Here is a 26,465-nt window from a genome sequence, read left to right on the forward strand (position 1 = left end):
AGGACACACGTTGACCTCATGGGGACAGATCTTTGCCATCCCTGACAATCTGGCCTCGCATCGTCCTTGCAAGGTCGCAGTGGGGTTAGCAGCCTGCAGTCTTTCACACCGGGTCCCCCTTCCACGGGGGCCATGCAGTGGCGCCTCCCTGCCAGGGCGACTAAAATCCAGGCTGAGTCAAGATTTTGAGATCTCTGGGAATAGAGTGCCTTCCTCCCTTCCCTTCCCTTTTCTTTTAAGCCTTCTTTTTTTCTGATTTGTTTTTGTAACTCTGAGGCCCATGCTTGCCCCCTGGGGTTTATTTTGGAGTTCCCCAACACTTAAGACCTTGAATACACTATTTTGAAAGAATCAGGAAACCCAATTTTGCTTCCAAGCTGGGACACTAAGTTGCTTTGTGGCTTTGGGCTAGCCACTGAACTTCACCGAGACTTCATGTCTCTATCTATAAAATAGGAAAGAGTTTTTTCCTCACTGGCATGTTGTGAGGATTAAGAAAAACATTGTGGGCAAAAGATGGCTTTGTGAACTGTAATGTTTATTGCATGTGCTGGTTCGTATTGTTAGTTAACAGTCTTGACAGTGATCTGGGGTATTTGCTTATGCCTCCTATTTGTACGTGGGTTACTTTCAGGAGAAGCTCCCTACTGAGGCCCTCTCTGACCACCTTTTAAAGGTTTTAGACTTAGGGTTGAACTTAACCATTGGACACAAACCAGGGGATGTACTTCACAGTGCAGATCATAACATCTACAATGAACACCCCAACAGTTGTGCAGTGCACAGCCTGTGCAGCTGTATATGGTGATCTTAGACCTGGTTCCTTCCCAGGAGGGAGATGTCTCCTATCTCTTTATTACTTAATATTGCAACCCCCCCAACTTGAGAATCCCTCTCATCTTGTTCACTTTTTATTTTCACAGTACTTTTTACTTTATATTTTCTAGCATACATATAGCTAACTTATTTGTCATGTTTAGTGTTTATTGTCTTTTCCCCCAGCTACAATGTGAGCTTCTTAAGGACAGGGATCTTGCTTTGTTCACTGACATATCCCAATACCTTAGAACAGTGCCTCATATACAGTAAGCACTCAATAAATAAATATCTACTGAATAACAATCTCTGTCGCAGTGCATCCCCTGTGGCTGCCTGCCGCAAAGAAAGATGGTCTTGGGTCATTTCCTTCTGAGCTGACACTCAGCCCATCCCCCAGCAAGACATTGATCAGGAAGGGGGAACTTCCAGTCCTCCCAGCAGGTGGGTATCTGCCTACTCTGTACTCCTGGGCCTGGGGGCTCTGGAGACAGGGTGGGCCTAGGGCAATGCTTGTCCTCTAACAGTGGCTGAAATGGGGCAGAGCCAGACTTAGCAGACCCTGAGGGTGCCAGGAGTCTGGTACAGGACTGTGGCAGCTATGAAGGGGGGGAGGGTTCCCGTCCAGGTTCTTCAGTCTCTTGGGCCTGAAAAGAGCCCCATGAGCCCCTCTCCATGGTTTGTGGGTCTGGAAGAGGGAGAGCTTGGTGGGGAGCAGTCAGAGGGAGATGCTAACTTGTGGGCCTCCAGCCAGAACAAATGGAGAGGTTTTATTTTCCCAAATCTGAAATCCCAGAAGCCCTGCTGCTGCTTTTTGAGGAGAGTAGAAAAAAATCCGCGTCTCAGCCAAACACTTCCTTTACTGCCCACGCCCCTCTCCCTGCTGCTCTTGGGGGGTTCTGCCAGTGTAGATGGGCCCCGTGAAGGCTTGTGGAGGGTCCCTCAGCAGTGCCCAGAAGACTGCTTGGAGGAAGTGGCTAGATCCGAAGCTCTCCATTCCCACCAGGGAGTGGAGGGAGATGGGTAATTCTGTGCTGGACTTCTCAGTCACTGGATACAATAGGAGATAGTCATTACATCACAGTCTCTCTGATAGGTACCCCAAGAATTGTGCAGTGCACAGCCTGTGCAGCTGTATATAGTGACCCTGGACCTGGCTTCTTCTCAGGAGGGAGAGGTTTCCAATGTGCCCCACAAAGCATGTTGCTTCAAAGTTGTCCTTTGTAGCTGTGTGTGGCTGCTGAGGTCCCTTCTAGAGTTCTCTGAAATGGTAATGGTGTTGGGTGGAGGGTGGGGTTCTAGGCTTTGTAGAGCGTTAATATGCACCTCCTCCGCCCACATATGTACCTGAGACCCACAGAGCTCAGGGCCTGGGCAGGGCCTTGGCTAGCTGTGTATGAATAACAAAAAGACACAGGCTCTGGGCTGTGAGTGTGACCTGAGGCGTGTGTTCTGGCTATGCTTTACCTCTAGGCCTAGTGGTCCTGCCAGGGATCAAGAAGAAAAGGCATTCAGCCCAGCGCGGACACCACTGGATTGGTGGAGTTGCCAAGCTCAGGCCTCTGAGTGCTCAGGGAAGAAGGGAGCCCAGCACCCTCTAACAGCCCTTCTACTCCCCATGGAGGACCAGTGGGCAGGGTTCAGGGAAATGGTGTCTGCTTCTTGCACACTTTCTCTTGACTCCCTTCTCTCCTAGTTAAGCTTGAAGGTGACCATCTGGCCTGAGGCAACCCCAACATCTCTGATGAGGGCTGTTTGACCCTTTTCCAGGATTCTCCCAGAGCTGAACATTCTCAGAACTTCCCTGGGCACAATTACAGAGGAGGCTCCCACCCAGCCTCCCTCCCAGCCGGCCCTGGGCCTGGCCCTTGACAGGTCTCTGATATGTAAGCTGTTCCCCTCCCCACAGCCTGCAGCACAATGACAGAGAAAGCTACAGAGCTTCCTGCCCTCCCTCTTCCTCACCACCATCAACGCTGCGCCCTAGAATTCCTAGCCTCCCCCTTCCTCCCCTGGCCCTCCCCACACCGAAGTCACCGGCGCAGTGACATGACACAAATGTCTTCTGGCCAATCACGTTGAGTCTGATTGGAGTGAGGTGGCAGGGCTGTACCTGCAGACAGGATGGGGACAATCACCCAGGAGCAGAGGGGTCCAGGAGACCTCCCAGGGCTCACCGCTGCCCGGACCCTAGTCCCGCCCTGAGGGGACAGCCTGGAATTGTGGCTATGGTGGTGAATGTTGGGTTAGGAGTGGGTGGGATTGGGGTTGTGGTTGGGGTAATACTCTGTTTCACAAGAGGGCTGTGGTGAGGGAAAGAAGAGAGGAAACTTTGGTGTGGTATGGCAGTGAGATTTTAACCCTAGGATTGTGGCTAGGGTTGGGATAAAGTTATGCTGGAGTAGAATTTGGGACTGGGTTTTATTATTTTTAAAAATTTTTTAAATTTTTTTTGTGTGTGGTATGGTTGTTATTTTAACCTACCATTGATGGAACTTTACTGAGTCAACTGGGCCCCCCCAGGAGAGCACTCAACAGGCACCACCTAAGTATGGGACCATGTGATGTGGCGGTGACGAGCTTGGCCTCTGTTATGTCTGGTTCTGTGGCTCACAGCCGCGTGATGCTGTGTGTTTCTTCTCCTCCCCGAGGCTCGGTATAAAAGGGTGATGCGAACCCTGGCTGCACAGGGTTGTGTTGAGAATAAAATAAAAGAAGTTTAAAAGTGCTGAGTCACATGGCTGAGGGCTCAGTCCTCGAGAGAGGAGACTCTTTCTTATCTGGATTAATCAGAGTTCCGGGAGGAAACAGATGGCACACGCCGCAGGAAGAGTTTGAGAAAGGGTCTATTTGCAAAGGCTCGGATGGGGTCAGAGGGGGCAGGGTGCCAGTGGTTACTGGAACCAGAGCAGCTACAGGCACAGGAGAGAGCCATGACAGGGAGGTGGCCTCTGTTGGAGGGTCGTGACACTGACACCCCCCACACCCGCACTGTGCTTGTCAGGAGAGAGTTGGGAGGATCGATACCCCCACTCCCTCTCCTGCCCTCTTGCTGGGCTCCCACATGGGCCGAACAGGACAGGAAGGCAGAGGGCCAAGGAGCCCCCAGGGCCCAGAGTGGGGTGGAGAAAGGTCTGAGGAGCAAGTGGAAGATCTCTAGCCCACCAACGAGCCCTCACAGTGGCACTGCGGGGAAGGGCCATTCCAGCCCAGCTCTCCTCAAGACTCCAGAACCCTTGCCAGCAGCTCTTTTGCTAACCAGCCTGTAGAGCAGGTGATCTCAGGCCAGTGCAGAGCAGCAAACCTAGTGAGGGAGCCACAGGCAAGGCATCTAGGATCTTTGCAGAAAACTACAGAACCCCCGGCAAGAGCCTGGAGTAGCTTCTCCACCTCCCTGTGTGGGGAACAAAGGCAGCTTGTTGGGGTCGTTAAAATATAATGTATGCAGTTCCCAGTATCCAGCTTAAAAAATAGGAACAACAAACATTTCAGGCTTGTGACTGGACTCATTGCATTGAACTGACCAAAGTCCTCTAGGATTTTTGTTTGAAAGGAAAAGGTTAGGGAGGGATGAAGCAAGAAGGGACTGGAAAGACTCAGTGCTCTTTCTCAGATGCCCCGAGGGACGGTTTGTCCCATCTGGTTGCTTTGTACAGAACTGCGGCTACTCAGTGAATGTCACCCTCCGGGTAGTGTGTGTGTGTGTGTGTGTGTGTGCGTGCGTACACGGCATGGGTGGGCAATCTGTATGAAAGAACATCGCTAAGAAATTATAATGGAGATTTTTTTCAGGCTTTGTGAGTTCTCCTTTTGAGCTCAGGGTTTTAAAATATATATGCATATCAGGTTTCACCCCTTGTCCGGGACACAGAGGAAGTTTCTGATTTATGGGTCCGGTAGTTTCTCCAGTTACACGACCTTTAAATCTGCCATCAGGTAATGAATTTGCTGCTGTCAGAAAAGGCGCTGTAAGCTTCCAGGTGAAAATTGCTTTACCAAAGTGAAGGGGCACTGTGATAACACTAGTAAAAAGCGGCTCAAATGTATACTCATTTCCACTCGTGGAGTTGACTCAGTGTCTCAGCACTCCTCTCCTGATCACTGGGGTGTACATGCGTGAGTGTGGGTGCGCACACGTGCCCATGCACACACAAGAGAGTATGCATACACACACACACACACACACACACACACACACACACCCCACTCTGGGGAGGGATAAGAAGGAAGGTTTGAGCCTTGCCGGATAATTTCCCAGAAAAAGATTAGAAAGGAAAGATGAATTAAATGCAAAGTCATCTGATAGCCATGTGAGACAGGCTGCTTAGGGCCCAGCCGGATGTGCGCGCCCGTCCCTCGGCCTGCAGATGACATCGTGAAGATCGCTAGATGATTTCCACTGACAAAATGTGAAAACACATAGTTGCTTTGTTAGCCGCATAGCTGTGGTTTTGTGTCCATGATTCATTGTGGAAGTGAGTAGCTGCAACAGGCATTTTGTGGGGGGTTTTTGTTCTTTTTTTTTCTCCTAAAAAAATATTTGTGAAAGTTCTAAAATTCAAGGAAGTCCAGTGCTTTTTGAAAAGAAAAATCCCCATTCCTTGCAAAATGAAGATTTCAGATCAAACTCTCCAGAGCTACCGCATGTCTGTTTCAAGGTTTGCTGAGCCTCAGCCCCGGGCTACTGCCTGACATGTCCACCCGTGTGTGCACCCGGAGCACGGTGGGGCTTGCCTCTCAAGGGAATCCAGTCCCGCAGAGGGACCTCAGACAGCCCGTGCTTTTGGAGATCCATTCATCCTACATTTCTTTCTTTTTGGGGGTCAAGGTCAGAGGCCCTGGGACAGGCAGTGCTATGTGAGGGAGGGATTGTGGAACTAGTGATGTCTTACGGTTAGATAAGTCAGGGTCTGAATCTCAGCCCTACCACTTAACAGCTATGCCTGCCATGAGCAAGTGATTGAACTCGACAGGCCTCAGTGTTCTCATCTGTAAGATGGGGATGTCCATCACTTCCTTATAGAATTGTCAGGAGAATTTACTAATATTTCCAAATGCATCTGGCAACATTCTATGAATGGCAGCCACTCTCATTTGTCCCTGGACTCTGGGTTACCTGGGCCTTTTGTTTACATCAGAAAAGCAGCAGCAATACCTAGAAACTCTGAGAGGTTGCCCAGACCACATGAAGGTGCTTCTGGTCCTAGTGAGGTTTCTTGTTCTGGGCAAGGGTGAGCAGCACCATGTGTCAAAGGCAGGGGGAGCTCCGGCCTGGAGAGTCCCCATGCTGGTGCTGATCCTGGCCAGAGTGATAACCTCTCTGTGCTTCAGTTTTCTCTTCTCTAAAATGGGAGGCTTGTCATCCCTACGTCTTAAGGTTGTTGTGCTAATCGTGTTAGGTATCAAACATAAAGAGTCTAGCAAAAAATTTTTTTAAATGTATGATAGTAGATGTCTGATGAAGACTCGTCAGGTTGGGCTCTTCCTTCTCATAGAAACCTTTTGTTTATGGTCCCGGGGTCAATTTCAGCCTCTGGAAGAGCTGGCTGGCTGCAGGCTGCTGGAACTTTGGCCTGCCCCTGAGAAGTATATCCTTGACCTAGCTCTCCCTCCACACACAGAGTGGGTCTCTCTTTGCAGGTCCAAAAGTGGGATAAACTCATCTGACATCACAGGCCTGTGTCTGCTGTCTGATGAGGCAAGCCTGCTAAGCTCTGTGCATGGGGGTGTGTTATGGAGCAGAAAGCGGCCCTGCAGGCCTTGAGCTAGGAACTCAGGGGTTCCGGAGGTGGGAGTATCATGCCAATTTGATGGTGGTGAAATGCCCATTCCCCAGGCTCTTCATGGCTGTCGGAGATGGTCCTAGCTCAATCCCCTTAGCCTAAAGCTCTTTCCTTTCCCTGCGTCACCTCCAGGCCCTCCTCCTCCTCTAATCTCCCGGAGCAGTTGCTTACGACCCTCTGTTGCTTATGACCTCTGTTGCTCTCCAGGGAGAGCAGAAAGTGTGGGATGGGCTTTGTACATGAGATACGCAGGGTAACGCAGGGACCCTTGGCTCCGTGGCTCAGTCCCAAGACATAGTTCTCAAGCTGCCATGATAATGTAGAGGTTTAGAGCACAGGCTCTGGAACCAGAATATCTATATAGGCTGTGTTTGATTCCCAGCTCGTTAGTCATTGCTGTGTGATCTTAGACTAGTTACCTAGCTTCTCTGTGCCTCATCAGTAAAATGGGAATAATAATGATAATATCGACTTCCTAATTTTAAAAATGGTTAAATTGGTTAATGTACAGAAAGTGCTGAGAACCAGGCCTGGATGTTACAAGCACTCTAGAGCTATTTGCTTTTATTTTCTGTCATCTTTGGCCCCTTCTGTTTTATCTTTAACCAGACAAGGCTTCTCCTTGAACAACAGCAGCACATGCCGGAATGTTTCCCCATAAGCTCAGGGTTCTCTCTGCCTTGGGTGCACTCTGCCGTCCTGACCCCTTTCTCTAGCTCATATCACACAACCACTAGAAAGCCTTCCCTGTGCCTCCAGCTATGAGACTCCTGGTACCTACTGCCTTTCTGCTCTTGGATGGTCATGAACCACCCACGTTCAGGGTCTCATCCCAGGGTTGCTGGATATGGGTGTATGTGTTGTATCCTGTACAAAGATGTTGATCAGGTTACAAATGCAGCTAAATTCTAGCCTATGTTCTCAGCCAGCTTTGGCACCATGAAAGAAATGGGACTGCTTGTGCAAACTGGACACCTAGAGGGGCCCCTTTTTTAGTTCACATGAAGGCACCAAGGGTAGGCCCTTCCCCACCCCACCCTCTGCCTCTGCACTTGGGGGGGGCATGATGTCTTCCCTACAGTGCCCATGTGGAATTATGCACCTTATAAAATGTTCATACATGTACCTTGGAAGTAGGTGAATGATGAATTCATGACATCGAGGTTCCCCAGGAACTGACAAGTCTTCGTAGGGGAGGTTGGAGTCAAAGGTTTCTGACTGCCTGCTGGCCCTAGGTGCTGTGGGGCGGGGCCCAGCCAGGCCTGGAGAGAGAGCTCCAGTGAGGAGAGAGGGCTGGAAGAGGCCGCGGAGCAGTTGAAGGTTCACGGTGATAACTATCTGGGGACAGTAGCTGTGTGCCCAGCACTGTGATGACTCTATAAAGAATATAAAGATAATACAAGACTCGGTCCCTTGCCTTCCACTCTGGGGGGAATCTGTGGTCCTGGCCGAGCTGTAGCCTGTGGGTGGTCTGCTGGGCCAAAGGGAGACAGAGAAGTTCTTGGAGGGGCCCTTTCCTCTGCTGGGAGGGGAAGGGTGATGACCCCAGCAGTTTGACACTTGGGCAAGCTAGGTAGAAAAGAGGGGGCATTTCCAGGGCCCTGGGTAGCCCACTCTAGCTCCCCTGCCCAGCTCTGGTGCCCAGCCAGGAGAGAAAAAAAGGCACTGCAGAGTCTCAAGGGGCAGGGTTTGGCAGCCTGACAGCCTACAAGGCAGGCTGCTCAGTGGAAAATGGTTTGTCAACATGAGGTCATGAGGGATCCAGAGGGTGGAGGAAAGTGAGGAGGCCTAGCAGGCTGTCTGGGCCCTTGGGAGACTGAGGCAGCAACTGCTACTTCTCTAGAGGTGGGGGTCTAGAGGCGGGAGTTGGAGGCGGGGGTCTAGAGGCGGGAGTCTGGAGGCGGGGGTCTAGAGGCAGGGGTCTAGAGGCGGCGGTCTAGAGGCGGCGGTCTGGAGGTAGGGGTCTGGCCCCAGGCCAGGCTTGTGCCTCACAGACATTCCCTCAGACATGCACAACTCCCGCCAACCTGCAAGGAAACAGGAGGCTGTGTTTCCTCCTGAGCCAGCTGAGACAGCAGAGCGGGCAGAGACTGGAGAGGACAGACCCCTCCCCACCAGGATTCTGCCCCCTTCTCACCCCCTGCCCCTGCCTGGAAGAGGCATCCCCTGGGGTCTGTGTCCCAGATCTCCAGCTCTCTCAGACCAGGGTGTGGGCACAGAAAGAGCTAGAAGCAGACCTCGGAGCAAGAGGACGGGACTCACAGGTAGCTGAGGTGGGGCTGGGTAGGGGGCGCCGCTGACCACTGGGGTCCCAGGGGTTGGGCACAGCAGGGTGGGCACAGCACGGTGAACGACAAAAGAGGTCTCAGGACAGCCAGCTCTCAGACATGTCATCCACACTAGTGCTGATGACGCCGAATCAGTGTGCCAAGCAGTGAGGGTGAGGGCTGGGTCCCCCCAGAACCTCCCTGCTGAGCTTGCTGTGAACCCAGAAGCCCCCGGCTTCCTCTCTGGCACTCAGGAGCACAGCTCCACTATCCAGGCACACGGAGCACCTGCCTCTTCAGGGGTCACCCTGTCGCTGGTCAACTCTGGCTCTCTAAATGCCTCTCCTCACACGGTGCAGAAAGCAGCTCCCCTGTGGCATGGTCCTCGGTCTGTCCTCTGCAAACCCAGTCTCTTTCCGGCCACACCTCTCCTCACATCTGAAGACAGATGCTGCGGTCTGGGGCCGGAGAGCAGGGTTTAGGATGGCTCTGATCCCGGTGAGGACTGTCGGGGGACCCTCCTGCCCGGGGTAGGAGCGAAGCCTTCAAGGGACAGAGAGCACAGTGAGGCTAGCCGGGGGAGCTCTATCCACATAGTCACAGGCCAAGATAGACTTTTGGGGCTCCAGTGCTGACCCCTCCACTTTTTTATACTGCACGGTCCGATATGGTAATCACCAGCCATATGGGGCTATTTAAATTTGATTTAATGTAAAACTCAGCCTCACTAGACACATTTCCACGTGTTCAGAAGCCACCAGTGGCTGGTAGTTATGTACAGAATAGTGCAGACCATACAGCATTTCCATCCCCATGGAAAGTTCTGTTGGACAGAGTGACTCTAGATGAATGATCTGGGACAAGTTCCTTAACTTCTCTGTGCCTCTTTTCTGAAACACGAGGCTAAAAATAATACCTAGCCCCTAACGTGATTATGAAAATTAGATAACGTAAGGCAAACATAACAATGAATTCACAGCACAGAGCGCTTGGGTGGCTCAGTCAGTTAAGCATCTGCCTTCAGCTCAGGTCACAATTCCAGGGTCCTGGGATCAAGTTCCCCATCGGGTTCCTTGCTCAGCGGGGAGTCTGCTTCTCCCTCTCCCTCAAAAATCTATAAAAAAATTTTAAAAATACACAGTGAGGAATGAGCACTCAATACATATCCATCTTTATTGCTCAAGCCCCCCCCCCTCACAGTATCATCAGAGAGCCCACCAGCCTGGCACATCTGGTACCCAGATACTGGAGAGTGATAGCTGCTAAGTCTTAGCCAGCTTGCACCTCATCTGCTCAGCCCGTGAGCTGTGCATCGCCTAAATCCGTGGGCTCCTGGCTCCTACCGATGGCCACAGGGTCCCCTCCTCCTGATCCACCCTGGCCCGGTGTCCCCTTTCCCTTGGCTGAGGCCAGGCAGGTTTGTGGCAGGGCCCAGAGCAGGAGGTCTGGTGACACTACATTGGGTCCCTGAGGGTTTGGCACAAAGGCTGGCTGACCTTGACCTGGGCCTGAGGAAAGAAGGAGCAGAAAGAGAGCTCTGCAAGGGCTTCCCTTGCCTTGCCAGCATCCAGATCCTCAGGGGAGCCTGGGCCACCTGGGGGTGCTAGAGCCTGGGCACCTGCCATTAGGGGGGCCTGCAGTCACAGGAGGGCCAGAAGCAGAGACGGCATTCTGGGAAGGCCCTCCTGGCCGTCCGTGTTCTCTCCCTGTCCCCCTCCCATCTGTCTGGCTGCTCCCTCTCTGATGCCTTCACAGCCTCTTCCTCTGTCTGCCCTCAGGCGTCGGTGGTCCGTCCCCAGGACCCCCTCCCTTGCTTACTCTCTCCTCACTCCTCTGTTTCTCCAAGTGTGTAGCATTCAGGGTGCCTACAAGTCATAAGCAATGCCATCAATGTAATTAATCCCATGATTAGAGCTGAGAACGGCTTAATTAGCAGAAACTATGACGATCATCTGTGTGTTCAAAATAAAAGCCAGCTATAGGCACACACACATAGCCGTGAGAAGAACACACTGTCAAGGGAAGTGAGAGGGGCCACTGCCACATTTTCTGTTCATATGCCTTGACTGCTTGTTCATTTGTTTTACCCTGTGCTAGCAGACAAGGAGGAGCAGGTGCCAAAGGCTGGGACGAATTTATGGGAACAAAACTTAGAACGGAGACCAGTCCATTCATTAACACATTTGCGCTCCTGAAATTGGGAAGTGTTAGCAGAGTCAGTGCCTCAGTCCAGCAAGGAGCTCTGAAGCCTGGTTTGTTCTGCCTGTTTGCCCTGAGTGCTGTCATTCCCTCCCTCCTAGCTCGGTGACCTCTGTCCTTACAGCACTCCCGAATGTGCCCTGTGTCTCCCCTGAGTGCTGCCTCCTGGCTGCTTCCATGTGGAGATCCATCTTGAGGCACTCCACCCTCGTTGTGTCCAAAACTGAGCCACTTCTTGGGTCTCCCACTTGAGATCTTGGCTCCTGGAGCTCCCTCCACCCACTGGTCTAGTCACAACTGGGAATATCCCATGATCTAACCATCCCCTGAATCCAGACTTTCTTCTTGGTCCCATCCGTGGTCCCTGCTAGCCTAGATCACAGCCAAAGCCTTCCAGCTGGCCTCCAGCCTGCCCCTCTCTGGTCTGTCTCCTCCTGGGTCATCATTCACTCGAGTAATAACCATTTGAAAAGGCCTAGTTCATCATGTCCTACATCTGCTTGAAGACCATGAACAACTCAAGGCTGATATGCAGTTCCTCCTGTACCCCCACATCTTTGCTGGGAGGCTGGACCCTTTGCTCAGACCCCCACCAGAGCAGAGAGAGGCAGAGGGTCTTTGTCATCCTTGGACCATGGTGCCTGGAAAGTGGCAGGCACTGAGAAAGTTCTTCTTGGATGAGTGCAAGAAGGTGGGCTTCTCAGAGACTCTTCTCACCCATTCAGTACAGCCCAGACACCTCTCTGATAGTCATGCTGTCTACCCTCTGGCCTGGAGCCTGTTCTTCTTCAGTCCCCCCAAATATCTCAGTGTTCTCATCTGTAAAACGGTGACACAGCAATAACAAATGGTGGGGTAGCTCTAAGATGAACTTAACCTGGTTTGGTAACCTAGCTTCTGCCCTTGGGAGTCATATAACCTTCAGGAAGGGATGGAAACTTGCTACTCTTGATTTCTTGGCTAGGAAATGGAATAATGAGTAAGTCTTAGAGCTATGAGAGACCTACATGAGAGGTTGTGGGCAGTGCGTATTACTGGCATGGAGGCTGGTGCAGAGCGAGCATTCATTAAATTGTGGCATGAATTTATTCCCCATCTGCCCTCTTCCCGCTCCCTGGCACCCCACATAGATAGGTAACCGCTGTTATTAGTTTCCAAGGTGGCCTTCCTAGGTTGCTTTATAAAGATGCAAATAAATGCAACACATGTGCTTATTTTCTCTACGTTTACACAAAAGTTCATGTACTCCACACCAGGAGTCATCAAACTTCTCCATAAAAAGCCAGATAGTAAATATTTCAGGCTTTGAATGACATATCGTTCTACAACCTCTCAGCTCTGCCCTTTAGAGCAAAAGCGACCACAGTCAATGAGCATGGCTCTGTCCCAACTCAACTTTATTTGTGGAAACTTAAACTTGAATTTCCTATCACTTTACCATGTCATGAAATATATTTTTCTTTTGACTTTTTTCAACCCTTCCAATATATTTAAAAAAAAAAAAAACCTGTTAGTTCACCATCCGTATAAAAACGGTTGGTGGAGCAGATCTGGGCTGTTTTTCCACTTTTCAGTATGTCTTGGAGAGCTTTTCTGTAGATGTAAAGAAGCCACTTCTCTCGGTTTCGAGGGCGTATGACTCCATCCTGTGGATATATCCTAGTTTGTTTAACCAATCTCCTACTGGAGGACATTTATCTTGTTTCTATTCCTTACAAAATATTTTGCTACTACAGAATAGTGTTGCTATGAATAATCTTGTTCATCCATCATTTTGGACATTCCCAAGTGTTTTAGGTCAGACTCCCCTAGAGGTGGAGCTGGGATGAGGCTTCCAGTGTGTGATTTATTGGGGGATGGACAAGGAAGGGAAGCAGAATGGGAAAGTGGAAAGAGCAAGGATTGATCCCAAAGAAATCAAGGCAAGGCGTGACTGAAGATGGAGCTTGCAGAATTGTACCCCCTGGAGGCAAGGGGCCAGGCTTGGGAAGGTCTTGTCTTGGCAGACATTGGTGATGGGCAGGGCTTGTCAGGTGGTTGCCCTCAATCCCCTAGAGAAAGACTCCCATGCAGCCTGTGGGAAGCACACCAGCTACAAAGGGGACCGGGGCAGGGTGGCTACAGTTGCCTACATGGCAGCTCTGTCTGCAGCAACATCTTGGAGCTAGAACTGTCAGAGCAAAGCATCGATGCACTCAGTGGGGCGAGACATTGCCAAATTGCTCTCCTAAGGGCTGTATCAGTTCAGGTACCTGCAGCAACATTTGAGAGTGCCTGTTTCAGTACAATCTCGCCAGATTAGTCTGTTATTAAACTTTTGAATTTTTGCTCATCTAATGGATTAAAAATACTATCTCAGAGTAGTTTTCATGAGCACATCCCAGAATGAGCATATCTTCAGGGCGCCTGGGTGGCTCAGTCAGGTGGGCACCTCATTCTTGGTTTCCGCTCAGGTCATGATCTCAGCGTCCTGGCTTCAGGCTCGGTGACCAGTAGGGAGCCCACTTCAGATTCTTTCTCCCTCCCTCCCCTTCCTCTTTGCTCCTCCCCCTGCTCACACTCTCTTTTGCTCTCTCTCGCTCTCTAAAATAAGTAAATAAATAAAGTCTTTAAAAAAAAAAAAAAGAATAAGCATGTTTTCATGTGCTTAGGAAACATTTGTATTTTTTTTCCTGTGAAAAAGGCCCATGCTTCCCCCTTCCAGGGGTTGTCTTATAATATTTTCCTTTTTTTTTTTTTTAAGATTTTCTTTATTTATTTGACAGACGGAGATCACAAGTAGGCAGAGAGGCAGGCAGAGAGAGAGGAGGAAGCAGGCTCCCCGCTGAGCAGAGAGCCCGATGGGGGGCTCAATCCCAGGACCCTGGGATCATGACCTGAGCCAAAGGTAGAGGCTTTAACCCATTGAGTCACCCAGGCACCCCAATCTTATAATATTTTTCTTAGCTGGAATGTCTTCCTCTTCATTTTGGACTATGGAAACCCTACCCCTCTCTTAAGCCCCAGCTCAGATGCTGTGGTCTTTCTGACATATGAATTCCTGTAGCTCTGTTAGCCATCATGTCCACTTTGGGTTCAACTTATTTGTACACATTTACCATGCTTTTCCTGAACCTCACTCTCCTCATCTATAAAATGGAGCTGCTGTGGAAAAGAGATTTATTTTTATTATGAAATGACACGTGTTTACTGTAAAAATGTTTTACTGAAAAAAATTCCAAAAATGTAGAAACAGGGGCAGCCACTGTTTACAGATCCTTCCAGATCTTTCCTGTGCCTGTATAAATATCTATAGGGGGAAAGAGAAGTTTCTCTTAAGACACAAACCTGGAAGCATACTGTCCATGTTATTCTGCAACTTACTTGCACTATGCAATAAAATAATGTGGTTAAGATGATGCATTTAAAGCATCTGGCTTGGGGCACCTGGGTGGCTCAGTCTGTTAGGCATCTGCCTTTGACTTATGTCACGATCCCAGGGTCCTGGGATCAAGCCCGCATGGGGTTCCCTGCTCAGCGAGGAGTCTGCTAGTCTTTCTCTCCCTCTGGTCCTCCCCCCTGCCTGCTCACATGCTCTCCCACTCATTCACTCTCCCTTTCTCTCAAATAAATAAAATCTATACAAATAAAAGATAAAAAAAAAGTATCTGGCTCTGTCCTCAATAGACGTAGCTCTAATTATTCTATGCACCGTGCAGTGAGGCTTTTAAACTTTCTTTTAGCAGCAAAAGCCTCTACAAACAAAACAGTATTTGGAAGACCAATTTGTAAAGTAGATAGCATGGACCCTCCAGGCCCAGGGGGCACTTGGACAGGGTGGAGGGCAGGGTGCCTCTCACCCATTTATCTCCGCAGTTGCTTTTGAAAACCGGGGTTTAAATATATTTTCAGGATGGCAGAATGTGGGCACAGCACAAGGAACTGAGTGACATCCTTGTGGGTCTGCACTGTTTGGGCAGTTTTCACTTAGACCCAAAGATCCCAGCCAGCAGGGACAGGAAGTTTGTTGTTTGTTTGTTTTTCTCTTCTCCCAAATTGGTCAAAAGAGCCCCCAAAGCCCTCAGACGAGAGCAGATTGTAGATCAGTGGTTTTCCTTTTGGTTTGGTGCCAGCCTGTCATGATTTTTTTTCACTGGTCCATGAAGATATGAAGAAAATAGTCAATGTGGTGAGGTTTCCATGAAGTTAGGATTGTTCAAATGTTTCTTTTGGGCATTGAAACATCTTTTCTTCCATGGAATTATGGGGGTAATAAATGGTAGGGGTGTGTGTGTGTGTGTGTGTGTGTGTGTGTGAATTTCTTACTTACCTAAACAAAAGTTTGGCAACTTTATGTTGTTCCCCTACATTTGTTTCAAAATTTTCCTGATCCACACGATCCTAATGTCTAGAGACAGCTGTTCTGGTCCGTTGTGGCTGCTTCGCCAGGACTTGCCTGGAACAATCCCAGAGAGATAGCAAATTCTCTTCTTGTGCCAGGAACGTCCAAGAACCACTTTCGTTGATGAAACCAAAGCAGCTCTTCCAAGGCTGAGTAGATGGAGCCTCTGCTATGGGGGGCTGTGGTCCAAGAAAGTCTCCTCCATGAAGGTCTTGATTGCTTCTGTTGTTACCACTCTTGTCCTTAAGGGGGCACTGCTTCTTTAGACCACCCTGGGCCCAACTTGGCGCCACACCCTTTCCTTGATGTCCCCCACCCCCAGCCGACCTGAGACTAGGATGTGCAGGCAACTGGGCTCTTGCTAAAGGCTTGTGAATCACTTAAGGGAAATGAGTGCAAAGATAGCACAAAGCCAGACTACGGGGCTTACAAACTCCACAGTGCAATGTGCACCCCATCCCAGCTGCCTATGGCCTTCTAGGTGCTGATGGCACAGGCAACCAGCTAGAGATCCCCTCCTCGCATTGGGGGCCTCCCCACCCAACTCTAAGGACTGAGCTGGAGCTTTGAAGGGAGATGGGGGTTGCCTTACAGGGTAATTTTGGTAGAAGAGGTAGAAACTCTCAAAGAACTGGAGCTTCCTCCTTTACTCGGCTGTGAGCCCCTCGGACAAGGCAGAACTTTTGATTTCTGTCATTTAACCTCAAATCCCCATCCCAGCTGTAGATGACAGTGGATTGGATTCAGGAGGCTCCGGTTGTTAAAAATGTGTGGACACCAGATTGAGCACTGGGCCTTTTACATACAAGGATGCTTGGACAGTATAACAAAGTGTTTTGGGGAATCTTTCATTCCCCTTAGATGAAGAAGAATTTTCAGTGGCTTGTCTGAACTGCATCTAGCACTTCTTTTGTTGTCATTCATGCGGTTTTAAAATTCTGGCATATTTTTCAACTTACGACTATTTACTTACATTTGCAAAGTAATCACATGGCCTCGCTCTTGCTCTTAGTCCTCTCTCCGGCCCCATGACGTGGCTTCGCTCTTCCCACTTTTACTAACAGGATTCTGAAGCTCAGAGGAGCTTCATGACTTGCTCAGGCCATCCAGCTAGAAGAGGACGAACTGACATTTGCCTAGCCGAATCCTGTTCCCTTGGGTCGGTACAGCCAGGTCCTATCTACAACTAGGGTTCGAACATAGGAGTTTCTTTGTTGGCGGTGGCTTTTTTCTTCCCTGCAACATTAACCACTGGCCTTAGGATTTAAACTTGGGAATCTTGGGGCCATCAGCACTGAGTTCTGTTAGAGAAACAAGTGACAGCAGTGACCACAAAGACAACAAACTACCAAGAAAGAAGCCTTTGAGTTTCCATCTTGACCCAACTGGGGAGATCTTCGTTGGCCAAGTTCAAAAAGTGCAGAACTGGGCAGAACATGAGCTACTCCCTTCATCTTTCTAGGGTGGTTTGCGATGCTGGCACTAAGCTGAGCCATGGCCCCAGCCTGGTGCCAGCAGGAGGGGTCTCCCACCACCCACCAGTTCCCCCCAAACCCCCTCTCTCGGGCACACTCTGGGAAGCTCTGGAAAGGACTTTGTTCTCTGCTCCAGCTGGTTGTGCTGATCTATTCCTGGAAATGAGCAGGTGCCTGAGGTTTGGGCTCTCAATTCTGGCCCATTACAGGTCCCAGAACTTCTCAAGTGGCTGATCGGTCCTCTCTCCCACTCCAGACCCCAAACTCAGGAAGCAGGGTGAGGCGTGGTTGGGGCCTATCAGGGTAAGGATTTGCTGCTGGTGACCCTGGAAGGAAGAGCAGCATTAAAGCCTATGGGAGGTGCCGCTGGGTGGCTCAGGTCATGATCCCAGGGTCCTGGGACTAAGTCCCATGTCAGGCTTCTTGCTCAGCGGGGAGCCTGCTTCTCCCTCTCCCTCTGCCTGCTACTTCCCCTGCTAGTGCTCTCTCCATCTCTGTCAAATAAATAAATAAAATCTTAAAAAAAAAAAAAAAGCCTATGGGAGCCAAGCTCTGAGTAAAGGGGCCTCAGGGAGGGCTAAACACTGCCTAGGGAAGTACTGGGGTACCCATGACTGACATCTCTCCTGATTTGGCTTCTGCCAGGAAAGGATAAGAGGAAGCTTGCTCCTGGCCTAGGCACCAGGGTCAACAGAGCTGGAGTAGAGACAGCAGAAGGAGAGGGGCCCACACCTATCCCACTTGGGCAAGAATACAGTGGAAAGGCTGGGGTTGGGACCTACTGGGAGAAGGAGGGACCTACTGGGGGAAGGAGCGCCCTCCAGACCTGAGCGGATACTCCTAGGCTGAGCTTCTGTCGCAGGCTCTGTTAGGGGGCACAGGAGTCAGGATGCTCTGGGTTGGAATCGCAGGGCCCTGATTTACTGGTTGTCTAACTTTGAGCCAGGAACTGCTCCCTCAGCTTCACTGTCCACAATGCGCTCCCACTCGCTGCAGTGCAGACACCGTCATATACAGTGGTCCGTGGTACACTGTGAAGTGACAGGATATTGACCATGGAGGCGACCTCGTAGAGTGGCCTGATTATAAGCCCACGAATAACACCTTCAAATTCATGAGACAGTTCAAATAGTTAAGATATCAAAGGATGGGGGCGCCTGGGTGACTCAGTAGGTTAAGCCTCTACCTTCGGCTCAGGTCATGATCTCAGGGTCTTGGGATCGAGCCCCGCTTCCGGCTCTCTGCTCAGCAGGAAGCTGGCTTCCCCTCCCCCACCACCCGCCTCTCTGCCTACGTGTGATCTCTGTCAAACAAGTAAATAAAAACTTAAAAAAAAAAAGATAACAAAGGATGTGAGAAAGAAAGTTTCCAAAGTGGTAAATAGATACATGAAGACCATTTCAGCTCAGAAATAATAAAGAAAGGAGAGAAAAGGCAACAGTGAACTATCATTTTATACTTATTCAACTAGAGATGTATAAAAAATTTGTTAATACATTAGGATGTCGAGGTTGCGCTCTGAGTGGTACATTTATACATTTTGATACAACCTTTCAAAAAACAGTGCACCATTGTGTACCTAGAGCCATAAATGTTTATAACCTTTTCCTTATACCCTTCAATATGGTCATTCTAGTCTGTAGAATTCATTCTAAAAGAATAATCCTCCTTAAATGTGTATTTTAAGTATTTTTCAAAAATACAAAATAATATAATGAATCCCCCATTTACTAAAGGAATATTTTCACAGAAGGAAAAAAAGCTGTACTTAGGTGGACGTAAGTATGTTTGCTGTTAAAAATTAAAAACAATCTATGTAACAGGCAAATGTCTGAATAAATTGTGATTTGTCTTCAGCTAGACTCTCATCTGAATTGAGATGATAAATGTGAAAACTGGGGTTAAATGAAGTATGATCTAATGTTAAGTGAAAAATCAGGGTTTAAGCTGTGTCTACACGGGATGACAATAGGGTACGAACATGTATGTGAGCAAAGGTTGAATGGAAACGTGCAGAGTGTTCGCTCCGTGGGGCAGGGGGATGACGAAGGAGGTTTTTTTCCTTGAAAATTGTTATATTATTTTTACAATGAAAAGAAATGAGTGGGAGAGTCCAGGCCCTGCCCCCAGACCAATCTGTGAATGAGTATTAGTTGGGCACCATTTCCACAGGTAATTTGTGTTAAGGGTTGAATTAAGAAGTGGCAGGGGATCAGCTTGGGGGCAGGACTCAGTTTGGGGGCAGAGGTTGGTCCCTCAGAGTCTCAAAGACACTCAGAATGTCAGAGTCACACGGGATGGGTCTCACACCTTCCTTTTATGGTCACGGGCCCCAGAGGCCCAGAGAAGCTGTGACTTGCCCAGGATAACCCAGCAAATGGCTGGCTATTCCACACAGGCGATAGTCATTCTCACAGAACCAAATGGTGGGCCTTACCTCGCTCCCCCTACCTCAGGGCACCTCCGCACCCCTGAGCCACTGTGCAGGGGTAGAGAGAAGGCAGCCACACAGAGGGCAGTCTCCTAGTACGGAGGCGGGGGGGGGGGGTAGGCGGCCCGAGGGGGACAGAGGACCCAGCAACGCTGCTTCTAGGCAGTCAACCCCTGTTCTACGATTATCTCCACAGGACCCTGAGTGGGCTCAGCCAGACCCAGGCCTCCCAGCGGCACGTGGGCTTGTCCCGGACTGTCCGGCTTTACCCAACCACCGCAGCCAGCGGTCAGCTCACCTCCAACGCCCTGCCCGCAGGGCCAGGCCTTGAGCGGAGGGATGGCGCCCAGCAGGCAGCGTATCTGGACCACCCGTCATCCCCCTGGGGTAAGGTGACCCTGTCTCAGGGTCCTAGAGGAGCAGGGCATCTCAATCTCTGGCCGTCTTGTCCCCACGTTTGCTTCCCCTCCACTCTCACGGATGGGCGGAGTTCGCCTGTCCCTCATCCTCTCGGCCCATCAACCCGCAGTCGCCAAGTGCCTGTCTTGTGCCAGGCTGCAAGGGTCCCAAATCAGCTGAGGGGGGACCTTGCCTCTGTCACACATCCTGCCTTTGCTTCCTTCACAACCAGCCACGAACCTCACCTCCCTGACCCTGCTCCTTTCACGGCTTCCTTCCTGCAACCCGAGGCCCTCGGGTTGAACCTGCCTGGGCAGTTTCTTCCTTAGCACCCACAGCGGGGCCTCGGCTCTCCAGAGGAGACAACGGAGCATCCCTGTGGGTTCATGCATTGGCACATTCTGGTCATTGCCCAGCAGTCCTTTCTTTGTGCCTGCTCCCTCTCTGTCTCTGTCTGTCTGTCTGTCTCTCTCCCTTCCTCTCGTCCCTCAGAGCAGCGACTCCAAGCTGCCCCCACGTCCCCTCCCCCCAGAACATGGACACGCCTGCCACACCTTGGAGAGATCCTCACCTTGCTATACATCTGCCCATGGTGCACACCACTCCCTCACCTAAACCCTTGCCTGAGCCCACCTTCTTTCTTTTCTTTCCATGTTAAACGCTGAGGTGAATTTCACCTAAAATTAACCATTTTTAAAGTGTACACATCAGTGATTTTTAGTGTATTCATGATTTTGTGCAACTGCTATCACTATCTGATTCTAGAACATTGTCATCACTCCCCAGAGAAACCCTGTACCCATAAAGCCTCCTTCCCCCTCCCCCAAACTCCGGGCCCCATTAACCTGCTTTGTCTCTAGAGATTTGCTTACTGTAGACGTGTCCTAGCAGAACCTGCACAATAAGTGGCCTTTTGTGTCTGCTGTAACTTAGTATCATGTTTTCGAGGTTTATCCCTGTCAGTACTCATTCCTTTCTGTAGTCCATGACCTCCTCTCTTGCCATCTTGAAAAGGGAGTGTCCCGCGTCTTGATTCCTCTAGAACACTAGACCATCCCTTGTCCAACCCCCACAGCTCTGTCCTCCCTCTTCAGCCTGACCCATCCCCCCAGAACATCAGCAGATACACTTGGTTCTGGCTACCATTCTCACACACACTTGCACGCGCACACACACACACACACACACACACACTTCCCTCCTCAAGCCCTCTCCCTCTGGCTTCCCGCCCGGGGCTCCCCACACTGAATGAATACCCCTCCTTTGTATTTCCACTGCCGCCACCTGGTTACAGAAGCAGCTTGCGTGGCTGCGGTGCCCTCCCAGCTGGTGTCCCCGCCTCCCCGTGCCCCTGCCCACTGCAGCAGGGAGGGCACCGGTCCCCCCACGCGTCCTCTTTGATCTCTCACTGAAAGCTTTCAAAGGCTTCCCACTACCTACCCACTAGAGTGCCCGTCCTTGTTCCGGCAACGGGGGGGGGCTCCACAGTCGGACTCTAGTCGTTCTCGTAGGCTCTGTCTTCCTCCCTTTCTCTTCGAAATCTCCTCTCTGGCAAGTCACAGCCATGGTCAGTTTTCTGCCCTCTGGTTCTAAGCCCAGCTGCGGCACTTGCTAGCTGTGTGATGTGGGGCAACCCAACCTTCTCTGGGCCTCAGTTTCCTTAACTGTAAAATAGATATCAGATTGGATATGGGAACATAGTCAACAGTTAGCCATTGTAACCTACAAAAAGAGCAATATCTAAAGAGTCAGCCTACAAGAGTACTCCCCCAAGAAGGGTAAGAGTGAAGGTGCACAAAGACAAGCTTAGTGGTTGCACGTTGGCACCCCTCGATACATGCTGGACCATGACCTTTGCGAGCTGGTACCCTGTCCCCCACCATAAGACCTTGCTTCCAGTAGGTACTTAGCAAATGCCCTTGGGATGGATTCACCCCTGACCCCACGGGCCTTCTAACCAGCCTCTGGAGGTCACAGCTGTGCCTCTCAGCCCTGCCCCCTGGACCCAAGCCCTCTCTCTGCAGGGCTGAACCTCACTGAGAAAATCAAGAAGATCAAGATCGTCTTCACTCCCACCATCTGCAAGCAGACCTGTGCCCATGGACACTGTTCCAACAGCTGTGAGCGTGGTGACACCACCACCCTGTATAGCCAGGGAGGTCACGGGCATGACCCCAAGTCTGGCTTCCGCATCTGTGAGTCCCTCCCCCACTCAGGGGGTTCCCAGTCCCTGGGGAGGGAGTGGGTAGACAGGGTGGCCAGAGGGACAGGCCCAGTCTTGGGCAGGAGCCCAGAACTTCTGCAGAAAGGAAGCCTGCTACTCTCACACTGTGGCTTCCGTGAGTTGTCCCCAGTCACACAGAATGTTGAGGCCTCTCCCAGCTCTGTGATGGCCTAGCTGTGTGACTCTAGGCAAGTCCCCTAACCCACCTGAATCCATGGTTCCTCCATGGAGAAGTGAGGGATTTAGCAGTGCCCCAACCCTCCTGTCCCCCAGGTTATTGTGGGGTCCCAGGACTGCATGAAAAGGCCCTTTAGGAAGGCAAGGGCTGGCTATTATCTACCCTTCCTCACTCCCAGCCTCCTGGAAAGTCCCTACATTTCAGGGTGTGCTGGGCTCCCCAGGCCATCCAGATGGGAGTTCCTGCTCCCCCTGCTTCCTCGTGGTCACTCGCTGGCCCTGTGCAGGGCACTGCTATGTTCTTCTACCCACCAGTCACCTTGAGATCGCTGTTGTAGATTTCTGCCAGATCCCCTGCCTGAACGGAGGCCGCTGCATCGGCCGGGACGAGTGCTGGTGTCCCACCAATGCCACCGGGAAGTTCTGCCACCTGCCCTCTCCAAAGTTGGACACGGGGTCTCTGCAGAGGGGGTCCCGCAATGGGGTCCTGCAAGAAGGCCCCTTGAGGCAGTCCACCTTCACTTTGCCTCTCTCCAACCAGCTGGGTGAGTGTGGGGCTGGGGGCTGCCCTGGGTCACAGGGGGTGCCGGCTTCGTTGGGAAGTAGCCACCATTCAGACCTCCCTCCTTCGCTGGCCCCCGGCGGCAATTTCATCTCCTAAACTTCCCTTCGCCCTTCCTCCCAATTCTTCAATATATATATATATATATTTTTTTTTTTGTCCTTGCCTCCTACTGGGTGCTACGGATGAGATTTTTTTTTTAAAGTATAAAGGCAGTTTCCTGCCTTCAGGGAAGCCTCAGCCCTGGACGAGAGAGCGGGGCTGGGTAGGAAGGAGAACACGATCATAGAAAACATGTCATTTCCCAGGTGCCAAGTAAAGAAAGGGCACCAAGAATACAGACTTCCCTAGGAGGTCAGGGGCTGGAGGGCCCCCCAGCTGTCCTCCGGAAGGCTGAGAGGAGGAGGTGGGCTTCAGTTGGCCTTAATGGGTGGCTAGCCTTTGACTAAGCAGAGAGCGTGGGAAGGGGATCCTGCACACAGGGACCAGGGTGAGCCACGGGGTGAATGTGGGGCCCTGCTGTGTCCATCGGGCCAGAGTTCAAGGATGGTACAGGATCGTGGCAGGAGGTAGAATCGATAACTAGTTTGGAGGTTGAGCATGAAGGCCCTTCTTTGGAAGGTGCAGTGGGAGGGAGTCTGAGTTCCATCCTGTCCTCACGAGGGAGCTGTTCTGGGATTGAATAGAGTGGAGAGATGGAGGGACAACCTGGGGGAGACATAGAGAACCAGGGGTGCTGGGCCCTCTTCAGAAGGTGGGGCCCTGTTGCCCGGCTCTGACCCAGCCCCTGTGCCCAGCCTCCGTGAACCCCTCCTTGGTGAAGGTGCATATCCACCACCCGCCGGAGGCCTCCGTGCAGGTCCATCAGGTGGCTCGGGTGCGGGGCGAGGCCCCAGAGGAGAACAGCGTGGAGACCAGATCCTCGCCCTGGCTCCCCGCCAGCCCCCGCCACAGCCACTGGGACAGCAACAGCATCCCCGCACGGTCTGGAGAGGTCCCCCAGCCACGGCCCCCAGCAGCACCCAGGCCTCCGGGACGGCTGGGCCGCTGCTATCTGAGCTCTGTGAATGGACAGGTGAGAATGCATCCTCTACCTCAGCCCTCTGGGCTTCCAGAATAGTCAGTGACTGCCCCTCACTCTGCCCCTTCTCTCTGCTCCTCATCCTTACGGAATGAATGTCTGCCGAGTCTTCTATTCCCCGTGTGGAAAATGCAGAGCATAAAATTGTGTGACCGAGGGGATGCCTCCTTACCACCTGGGATCCACTGGACACCTGTCAGTTCCAGACCCCAAAAGGGTCCCCCTCTAGAAGGGCACCAGCATCGCTGCCCCCAGTAAACCCTGGCCTATCCTGAAGCAGAGCCTTGGCCTTCCGGCACACGGACAGTAGGGCTATTAGAACAGACGAGAGAGAGTATGGTATTCAGTTGAGACTGGGGGTCACAGAGATGTGAAATTAGAAAAAGCAGATTAAACCCTAAAGCCTTGGGGGTAAAAGATGAGATACTCCACCCCCCCTGGAGCCATCCATAGTCAGTGATGGGAAATCAGGGGAGTTTTTCTGAGTCTAGGCACCTAAAAATAAGGGCTAAGCCAGACCTCGGATGGCTTTTGTTGGAGTTGCATATTGGTGTTTCCAGAAACCCCTCCTGAGGTTAAGGAACTGGAGGAGGTAGCGAGTGGCCAAGGGATAAGGACTCTGAGTCCCCAGATCCTCCCCGGCTCTCAGTTTGCAGTGTCCCTGAGCCTACATCCTGTTCATGGGGAAGACTTGCATCGTGGGTGACCCCATAGTTCTGTGGAGTTTGATGGAGGAAAGCCCATCCTTTGGGACCCTCTGTGGGCTGGGGACATGGAGGGGGACAGCTTGTAGACCTGCATGGAGCAGATCTTTCCTTATCTGGGTGTGCCTGCCCCCCACATTTAGGGTTTGATGGAATGGACTACAGGTTTTCGGCTTCCTTCCGGGGTACCCCCTGACTCTCTCCTCTCCTCCCTTGGATGAGGCATCCCTGTAGCAGGACATTGGGATTGAGCTCTCACCTTGGGTTTTCCTGGGATGGCTCTGTGCATAGCAGGGAAGGGAACAGGGTGTGATAGGTGTCCATGGCCTCTTTTCCAGTGTGCCAACCCCTTGCTGGAGCTGACTGCCCAAGAGGACTGCTGTGGCAGTGTGGGAGCTTTCTGGGGGGTGACCTCATGTGCCCCATGTCCACCCAGACCAGGTGAGTGCTAGGTGCCAGAGTGCAGGGTTTGGGGTGAAGTTTTCCTAAGGCCTGGGCTCTGCTTCATCTCCCACCAGGGTCTCAGAGGCCAGGCAGGGAGAACAGGCTGGCAAACTGGGCAGGCTTTCCAGATGTGCTCTGAGGGTGCTTCAGGCTGGTGGCTACCGCCCCTGACAGCTCAGATGGCTCGGGCCCAGGTGCAGCCTGGGCTCTCTGTTCTCTCTGATTGCCTGGGAGGGGTTCTTCTCTCATGCCAGTTGTTCCTGCTCAAATTAGGGATCTCATCCCATGATGGGCCCCTTCTACATATCCCCCTGCCCAGGCTTCAGGGTCCCAGTGGTCTGGATTTAGTGACTCAGTGCTTCCCCGGTCCTCTCCCTGGAGGGGCCTCCAGGCTACCTCCTCACCTCCTCACCTCCTGTTTCCTCACCCAGTCAGGGCTGGAGGTCTGTCCCAGAGGGTCCTCTGCCTTGGGATATGGGAAACCCAGTGTCCCGCCCTCTTCTGAATGGTGGGAAAAGCCTACGTTTATCCATTCATTCATTCGCTCCTTCATTCATTTATTCGGCAAATATTAACCAGGTGCCTTGTGTGTGCCAAGCACTGAGGATTTATTTGGGAGTCAGCAAAATGCCCGTTCATGCTGTTCTCCTAGGTCTTGATCTTACGGTTGGGAGGTGGGTATGAGGGTCTGCGCCTGAGTACGACTTCTGTCCGCTCAGCGTGTCTTCTCCCTCCTGGCCCCACTCCTGGGGCCTGGGCCCGGGGCCTGGCTTGGATTACTTTTTCCTGTCAACAGTCGACTTGGTGAGTTGGCTCTTTGTAGGGGGCCTGGCCTGGCGCCCAAAGGTGGGAGGGACAGGGCTATTCCTAACTTCAGACTTGGTTGTGGTTAAAAATAAGCGCGGACGGTTTTACAGCGTGCTGGGGCTTTGGGTGAAGCCTTGGAAGCTAGCAGTAAGCTTCCAGACTTGAGCACCCAACGTGGAGCAGGTCCCGGGCCCAGTTCTGCCGGCTGACCTCGGCTCTGTGCCGTCTCCAGTCTGTAGGGTGGAGATGGTCATAGAAAGGGTTGTGGAGACCGCGGGGCTGCTGTGGCCAATAGATGAGGCATGTGCTTAACATTCGGGCAGTAAACAGAAGCTGTGATTGGTATTGCTTCAAAGTAGCCCTCCTTGAAGGAAAATGGCGGGGTGGTTGGGGGGGGCTAGGGGGGTGCAGGAGGGGGCCTTGAACTGCTCAGCATCTCCCCCTGCAGGCCAGAGTTGTCCCGCCACTTTCCTTTCCCCGCTCTTTTCCTTCTTCCTCCTGGTTAGGCACACCCTTGAGACTTTCACATCCCACATTCCATTCAGTCCACGGATATTTACATTAACGAATTACCCATTTGAAGTGCTCCTGGTGTGCAGGCCCAGGAAGGACAGTGGAGACTGGGGTAGAAGTAGTGCCTCCTTTCTCCAAGCTTGGGGGCTTGGGGTGGGGAGGGCCTCAAGGGGGGCGTATACAGATAGCACTAAGTAGACAA

At 51.5% G+C, this 26,465-nt stretch overlaps 1 protein-coding gene across 1 annotated transcript in view; it reads left to right on the top strand.

The window, feature by feature from the left end:
• Window positions 1–26,465, top strand: part of LTBP2 (latent transforming growth factor beta binding protein 2) — a 100,746-nt gene that overhangs the window by 28,391 nt on the left and 45,890 nt on the right. Inside the window, exons 4-8 of the mRNA XM_004739267.3 lie at window positions 19,549–19,739; window positions 21,776–21,946; window positions 22,491–22,697; window positions 23,512–23,789; window positions 24,838–24,940. Coding sequence (XP_004739324.1) covers window positions 19,549–19,739; window positions 21,776–21,946; window positions 22,491–22,697; window positions 23,512–23,789; window positions 24,838–24,940 — 950 coding nt within the window. The remainder of the gene's footprint in view (window positions 1–19,548; window positions 19,740–21,775; window positions 21,947–22,490; window positions 22,698–23,511; window positions 23,790–24,837; window positions 24,941–26,465) is intronic.

The sequence above is a fragment of the Mustela putorius genome, unplaced genomic scaffold, assembly GCF_011764305.1.
Source record: "Mustela putorius furo isolate JIRA1106 unplaced genomic scaffold, ASM1176430v1.1 tig00000129_pilon_pilon_pilon, whole genome shotgun sequence".
Classification (NCBI taxonomy): Eukaryota; Metazoa; Chordata; class Mammalia; order Carnivora; family Mustelidae; genus Mustela; species Mustela putorius.